The 8,402-nt window shown below is 43.2% G+C and overlaps 1 protein-coding gene across 1 annotated transcript; it reads right to left on the bottom strand.

The window, feature by feature from the left end:
- Nucleotides 1-2,497: 2,497 nt before the first annotated feature.
- LOC113171866 (nuclear factor 7, brain-like) lies at nt 2,498-3,548 on the bottom strand. Its single transcript, XM_033326471.1, has one exon. It carries the CDS (start codon nt 3,546-3,548, stop codon nt 2,517-2,519), a length of 1,032 nt encoding a protein of 343 aa, XP_033182362.1. The 3' UTR covers nt 2,498-2,516.
- Nucleotides 3,549-8,402: the final 4,854 nt, after the last annotated feature.

The following is an 8,402-nucleotide window of genomic DNA, read 5'->3' as shown; positions in this document are numbered from 1 at the left end:
CCACACTCACACTCCTTTTGTCAGATGTCTGCTATCATTCCAGAAGTGACTCTCCGGCCTGGATCACGTGTGCTTTTGCTGACTCTGGCTCCCTCCCTCTGCACAAACCATCTCTTGTCAATTGTAAGTCTGATTCCGTTCTACTGGCCCTGGCTTTGAAACTCTGACTTACTCCGACTCTGCCCCTGACCCTCTCTCTCTCGACTGTCTTTCTGGCTCTAGACCTCTGCTGTGTTTAGAACCTATCCTCTTGGACCAGTCTTTCTGCCTCCTCCACACACATAACACCCACCCATTACATTATTGTGCTGCTGCTCTAGAAATCCTGTTCCCTTTTACGCACCATTATCTCCTTCTGAGAGCCTGGTCTTGGGCCATCTACTGGTCAGGAGGACCTAATGCTGAAGCGCCAGTCCCATCATCTCCAATCTGCCTATTCTACCCTTTTGTGCACCTTAAACATGTTCCTTATGCCCAACCTTATTTTGGGTATTTTAAAACCAGAACTCTAGGGGATGACCCTCAAACTAGTCTTTACCCTCTCTCTGGTCCTTTTTCAGTCTCTAATGAACCAGTTATCAACTCTTTTGATATAACAATCCCCTGTAAGAAAGCTGTTGATTGGTTAGGCAGTGATGCTATTAACCCAACAACATATAACCCCATAAAACAAAGCACTGGCCTCAGAACTCTGGTATAAAACATTTTGAAATGTTTTACTGATTTCAAAAGACTATTTTTGTTAATGAAAACCATCTAAATAGAATGTACCATTTACAGCAGTGCACACTCTACACATATATGAGAAGATTTAAGAGAGTCTAAAAAAAGAGCTGATCTGCAACTTAAGGGGCTCTTAAAATCACTCACTCAAAACATTTCATAATATTTTACATGAATACAATAGGTGTTCAATCATCATTGCTCTTAGGGACTGGAACTATACAAGATGTTTTCCAAATCTTAGGTATTCTTGATGCCCAGAGAGAGAGAGAGAAGGTGCCACCCATACTTTTAGCTGATGATGGACCTGATCTGAAGTGACTGTAAAGGGGGGACAAGTGGTGTCACGGTTTATCTCTGCTAGTGACACAGAGACCTGACTTAGCTCTTTGGAAACCCAAAGTAAAGTCCTCACATCCTTGAGATGGTCAACACCAGTACTACGTTTAAATCTTTTTCACGCAGCCTTGTTCTGCAGAAGATTCCCCTCCATTCTCAATGAATGCACCCTCTTCTCTGGCCAAATATCCCTTTTAAGATCCCTCAGTTTTTATCTTGATGTATTTACAGCTTCAGCTTTTTAAACGCTTTATTACATTTGTGCAACGACTGAGCAGGTAGAGAACCAGGTTGAGACTGGAGTTACAGCAGACAGGAGGTTCTTCACAACAGTCACCTGGCTAGTATGTCCAGTGAGATTGTATTAGTTGTCACTGTGGCTTAAGTCTGAGGCCTGGTCTATGAGCCGAGCACAGGCAAATTAGTGAGTAATGATTCTTGCAAGAGAATTGAGGCAAAGGTATCACTACATGGCAGGTAAAGCTGTAGTCAATAAGCTGAGCTGAGGTTTAGTTACATGTCAGTAAGAGAGACAAACAAACCACAGGTCTGCAGCAGAGCTCAGGTTCATTAAAAAAACTAAACTCTTCGACCAGGATCATTGGTCCAATGAGACAAAGTCCAAGGTAACAAAAAAGTGAGTTCACAGATAGAACAGGAAGCTGGAGAATCTTGAGGAAAGGCTTGATGAACAATCTGGGAGTGAGTATATAGAGATTCCTTGATAAGTATGTGCAGAACAGGTAAGTCAGGGGCGGAGCAGTATTTAGACAGGTGCACTGACAAGAAATAGAACAAAATCGTGCAGATGAAGAGAAAGACGACATGAGTGGAATGAAAACAATGAGGACAGACAGAAATGGTTGAGAGTGTTTAAATTCCAAGTAGAAAACCTGCTACATGTTTTTACACTGACATCAATAAAGTAAGAACATAAAAATCAACAGTAATTCTCTGGATTATTCTTTCTTTTGTGTGTTTACACCAGGACGTGCAAGGGTACGAATTTGGAAGTTTGGAAGAAAGGAAAGACCTTAGATTAAGTACAGGTGAAGAAGATGTTGCGTAAAGAACATCTGTCTGTTTTTGAAGCATTAGTCCTTTAGTGATTTGATCATATCTTCATACCTTCATAAATGGGATGGGTTAGTAATTAGCTGTTAGTACAAATATGTTCTATAATGTGGCAGCATTGCAGAGCAGAAAACTGAATTCTACAAACAACAAACAGAACAACAAATGTTCGACTAAAAATGTTCAACCTTTTCTGGATCCAGTTTCTGTTAACCACAAACCACATCACAATAATAATAATCATCATCTTTACACTGTGTGTGTTGTTCTACTCTCACAGAGACCTTCACTGGTAAAATGTTCACTGGGAGATTTTTCCCATTATAAACATATGGAAACAGTCTGTTAGTAAAAGTGTGTGTGAAGGTGTGTATGTGTGTCTAAGTATCAGGATCAGAGAAAGACAACTTTCCTCTGTTCCAGTCCAGATTCACTCTGATCCTCTGGATCTTCTTCTTCTTCACTGGGAGAACAGTTTCTGGATGTGATGGACACAGTGCTGTGTATTTACCCAGAAAGAACCAGATCCTCCATAATCCAGACCCTGTGTTTCCCTTCCTCTGAACAGACTCTGCTAACACACCCAGTTTCCAGTTTGTACTATCTCCAACCTCAACATCCCATCTGTGAGTCCCCGAGTTAAAACCCTCAGAGCCCAGAACAGACCAGTATCTGAACCTCTCTGGGTTTTCAGGAAGCTGCTGTTTCTCTCCTCGTCTCACACTGGTCAGATCTTCAGACAGGATCAGTTCTGGATGAGCAGTGTTTGGATCCAGAACCACAGGAGTGTAGGAGACCACGTCCTTCATCTTGGTCCAGATGTTGAAGCTCAGGTTTCCCAGGTGTTTGACCTGGTCTATCAGAGCTCCTAAGGGCAGCTGTGGATCCTCCAGCAGGGGGCGCTGCTGGACTCTTTCCACTGCAGCCTTGTAGTTGTTGAGGAATGAGACGTCTCCAGCTCTCAGCTCCTCCTCTGTGGCTCTGACGGTGTCTGAAAGAGCTGCTATGTCTCTGCTCAGAGCCTCCATCTTCTCCTTCATCCTCTGACTCTTGTGCTCCTCTTCCTCCCTCAGTGCAGCCATCCTGGCCTCCTCTTCCTCTTCTAGGAACTGGTGAAGCTTCTTGAACTGCTCCTTGATCTGCCTCTCTGTGTGTCGGGCCTGGACCTTAATGTGTTCTGCTGTTTGATCAAACTTCACTTTAGCTTCTTCACAAACCTTCAACTTCTCCTTTAAGGGCTCCAGAGTTTCCTCGAGTTCCTTCCTGTGTTGTCGAGTAACTTCTTCGATGGGTCTGAATCTGTGGTTGATGTGATTTTCTGAATCTCTGCAGATGAGACAAAGCGGCTGCTGATGTCCAGACAGAAGAGTTTGAGTTTCTCCGAGTGCAGACTGCAGAGACTCTCTGAACATCTCTGATCTGTCTCCTGTAACAAACTCTCACACAGGTTCTTTAAAGCCAGGTTACAGGGAGGTTCACTCTGAAAGATAGTCTCTTACAAACCGGACAGTCATGGATCAGTTCTCTGTCCATGAGTTCTGCAGACAGACTTTACAGAAGCTGTGGCTACATGACAGGACGACAGGATCTTTAAAGATGTCCTGGCAGACAGGACAGCAGAGCTCCTCCTCTAATCTGGAAGACATTTTCTAACACAGCAGCTGAAAATCACTCACTGTCCTTGTTCCCTCAAAGTTACTTAACCTTACTTCTCTCACAGTCTTTGTTCTTTTCAAACTCCTCTTCAGTGTTTAGTGCTGTTCTTTTCTCTCTTCTCTTTCCACTCACCCCAACCGGTCGAGGCAGATGGCCGCCCACTATGAGCCTGGTTCTGCTGGAGGTTTCTTTCTCTAAAGGGAGTTTTTCCTCTCCACTGTTGCCTAAAGCTTGCTCAAATGGGATTGTTGGGTTTTCTCTAATATTTTGTATAAATATTTTCTGTAAGGTCTTAAACCTTACACTGTAAAGTGCCTTGAGATAACTTCTGTTGTAAATTGGCGCTATACAAATAAAATTGAATTGAATTGAATTGAATTTAGAGTCAGCAGCAGGTTGAAGTGGTAGCATCCCAGTATTCCCAGTATTCCCAGTCTGGTCTTGGTCTGAAGGTGAATTCTATCAACTGTCTCTCAGTGTGTGTGTTTGTCTCTTCTGAAGCAGAATAACCACCTGTTTTCTGGTCTGTGTCACCTGAGGGGTGGAGTTTCCTCAGAGCACGAACACTATGCATTGGAAACTGTAGTAGAGTAGATGCCTGACATCACTTGGGGAAATTGTGGTTGGACAGCTGCCAGACAGTACATGTCGGCGCTACTACAGGGTTTCAGCCCCTTGCTACTCTCACACCTCAGCAAGTAGCCAGGAGGAACCGGGAATCCAACCACCTAACCTGGGCTTTGAGGACAACTGCTCTACCACCTGAGCTACTGCCGCCCCTTTAGTAACTGTTCTTCTTGTCCAGAGGTAAATCTATGGGTCCTTCTGCAGGTGGGTACAGAAACACATGGTGTTTGTTGTGATTGTGTTAAAATGTTGTAGCTGAATCAGCGGCCACAGCTGTTGGTGAACCCCACAGGCCACAGGTAACTCGAGAATATTGTGAGAAAGAAGCTACAGAACAAGCCCTCCCCCTACTGACAAGCCAGTGGAAGTGATTTCACTAAAACCATTCCACCAAACTAATACTGAAAGTACCACTTGTAATAATCGATTAGTTCGACCTCTACAGACAAGCTAACGTTTGATCTTCTTCTTTCACACACACACACACACTTCTTTTCCTTTCAGCTGTTTCCTTTCAGGCGTCACCACAGTGAATCATCTTCCTCCATTTAACCCTGTCCTCTTCATCCTCTCCATCCTCCACCAACTCCATGTATTCTCTCTCTACACCCATAAACCTCCTCTTCGTTCTTCCTCTACACCTCCTTCCTGGCAGCTCCAACCTCAGCATCATTTACTGATATGTTCCCGATCTCTCCTCTCAACCACCTCGGTTTGACTTCATCTCTAACACCTGACATGGTCTGTCCCTCTGATGGACTCATTCCTGATCCTCTCCGTCCTCGTCACTCCCAATAGATCCTCAACATTTTCAGCTCTGCTACCTCCAGCTCTGCCTCCTGTCTTTTGTTCAGTACTACTATCTCTAAGCTGTACATCATCTCTGGTCTCTCCACCGTCTTTCCTTTCATTCTCTCTGATCCTCTTTTATCAACTCCTGACACTCTTCTTCACCCCACTCTTCTATTCACCTCTTATCCACACTCTCCGTTGGTCTGACCTTGCAGCTTCTTGCGAATATCATAGTCCGTGAAGATTCCTGTCTGACCTCATCTGTCAGTCTGTCCATCACCAGATCAGAAGAAGGGGCTCAGATCCTTGATGCAGACCCACCTTCACCTCCAACTCCTCCATCACACCTACAGTTCACCTCACCTCTGTCTTACAGTTTTCCTACATGTCCTACTCTACTCTGACAAACTTCACAGCTCCTCTCTCAGCTTCCTGTCAGATGCTTTCTCTACATCTGTGAAGACAACTCATTTTGTCCATCTCTACTCGTCCATCAGCATCTGTTGAACTCTTTCTAGACATGAAACCATATCACTGCTCACTAATGTTCACCTCTGACCTCAGCCCAGCTTCCACTACTCTGTGGTTCATCAGCTTCATTCCTCTGCACTTGTTCTTAAATATAGGCACCAGTACACTTCTCCATTCCTCGACATCCTCTCCCTCTACAACTAGTCAGAAACTCTTCTGCCACCTCTCCTAGACAGTTCCATACCTCCACAGATATGTCATCAGGACCAGCTGCCTTTCCACTCTTCATCCTCCTCCTCCTCACTTCACTCTTACTAATCTTTGCTACTTCCTCCATCTTCTGTCACAGTCCTGGCACCTGTCGGTACATTTCCATCCCTGTCTTTGATCACCCTAACCCGTCCCATCTGTGTCTCTTTACCTCCCCAACCTGTACTAATCCACCTCTCCCTCCTTACTGTCCAACCTAACATACAAGTCCTCAGATGTCCTTTGTTTGACCTTTGCCACCTCTACCTTCACCTGTCTTCTCTCTTCAGTCCTCTGTGTCCCACTTCTTCTTAGCTAACCTCTTTCTCTGTATACACACCTGGACTTCCTCATTCCAACACCAAGTCTCCTTGTCCACTTCCCTGATGACACACCAAGTACCCTCCTACCTGTCTCCCTGATCACATTACCTGTAGTTGTCCAGTCACTCAGAGTCTGTCTCAGCTCCTCCCTGAAAACTAAACCATTCTTCCTTTTTTAACTTCAACTACTTCGTCCTCTTCATCTTCCTCCCCACCATCGTATTTTACGCCACCCTGTGTTGTCTGGCCACACTCTCCTCTACCAGTACTTTACAGTCACTGATCTCTTTCAGATTACAACATCTAGTCCACCTGAGGGAGCTTCTCCCTCTGCTCTTATATCTCTCCCTATGTTCCTGCCTCTTCTGGAACAAAGTATTCACTACAGTCATCTCCATCCTTTTAATAAAGTCTTCCACCATCTGTCCTTCTGTGTTTCTGTCCTGAAGACCAAACCTGTCCATGACAATCTCATCATCTCTGTTCCCTTCACCAACACGTCCATTTAAATCTGCACCAATCACCACTCTCTCACCTCTGAGGATGCTCTGCATCACATCATCTAACTCACTCCACAATTTCTTACTTCTAACTCCCATCCTAACCAAATGTTTTACGTCGGCGGCCCTTCTTGACACAACACACTGCAAAAACGCAGAAATCTCACATTATTTACTGCTGCTTGAACATTAATGTCTGTTTTGCACACAACTCCTAATTGTACACTGACTTTGCACACACCTCTGTACTTAGTCCATTTCTTTATTTCAGCATACTTCTCTATTTTTTATTGTTTATTAACTAGTTTCTATATTATTTATTGTTTTTTTATTTTCTCACACTCACTTTGAAAGGAGGACTTTCACTGTACAGGGAAACATGACTTCTTCACTGTGCACATGACAATGAACACTTTGAATCTTGAATCTACTGTTTCAGCTGCTGTTTGTAGCTTTGGGCACAAGATGGCAGCGTTCAAACAGACCACTGTTAAAACTGCAGATAGACAGATCTAGATAGATCTACATAGATAGATCTAGATAGACAGATCTAGATAGATCTAGATAGATCTACATAGATAGATCTAGATAGACAGATCTACATAGAGCTACATAGATCTACATAGACAGATCTAGATAGACAGATCTAAATAGATCTACATAGATCTAGATAGATAGATCTAGATAGACAGATCTAGATAGATCTACATAGATCTACATAGACAGATCTACATAGATCTACATAGATCTACATAGACAGATCTAGATAGACAGATCTACATAGATCTAGATAGATCTAGATAGATAGATCTAGATAGACAGATCTAGATAGATCTAGATAGATCTACATAGATAGATCTAGATAGACAGATCTACATAGATCTACATAGATCTACATAGACAGATCTAGATAGACAGATCTAAATAGATCTACATAGATCTAGATAGATAGATCTAGATAGACAGATCTAGATAGATCTACATAGATCTACATAGACAGATCTACATAGATCTACATAGATCTACATAGACAGATCTAGATAGACAGATCTACATAGATCTAGATAGATCTAGATAGACAGATCTACATAGATCTAGATAGATCTAGATAGATAGATCTAGATAGACAGATCTAGACAGATCTAGATAGATCTACATAGATCTAGATAGATAGATCTAGATAGACAGATCTAGATAGATCTAGATAGACAGACTTGTACACACAAACATTGAATTGAGTTCTCTCCACAGATTGGAGGCAGGACTGACATCTGGACTCTGACCTAAATCTAGACTGGTTTTACGATATTCTTCATGATCCATGCAGCCGAACAACGTTCCCTGTGTCTGAAGCAGTAACAGCCCCACAGCATTGTGCTCCCACCACCATGTTTAACTCTGGGAGGGGTTGAAGGCCTCCTCTGTCCTTCACCAAACAGAAGCAAAAGGTTTTGAAACGTCTTCGTTTCCAAATGATCATTTGATGAACATCAACATGACAGCTGTGTGTCTCTGATTCATCCTTTCATCCACTGTTTGAGCTGTTTACTGGTTTGTGGACCTGGTCTGATGGTTCAGGGTTGATGATCTAATCAGAGTCCTGTTTTAGAAACTGCTGTTATCAGGCTAAAATAACCCGTTTAACGCT

Source organism: Anabas testudineus, chromosome 17 (assembly GCF_900324465.2).
Source record: "Anabas testudineus chromosome 17, fAnaTes1.2, whole genome shotgun sequence".
Classification (NCBI taxonomy): domain Eukaryota; kingdom Metazoa; phylum Chordata; class Actinopteri; order Anabantiformes; family Anabantidae; genus Anabas; species Anabas testudineus.
The sequence above is the reverse complement of the archived record's forward strand: the minus strand, read 5'-3'. Positions and strand labels throughout refer to the sequence as shown.

What these genes read in the sequence shown, in the direction of transcription:
- LOC113171866 (XM_033326471.1), bottom strand. Translation starts at nt 3,548, where the DNA reads ATGTTCAGAGAGTCTCTGCAGTCTGCACTCGGAGAAACTCAAACTCTT.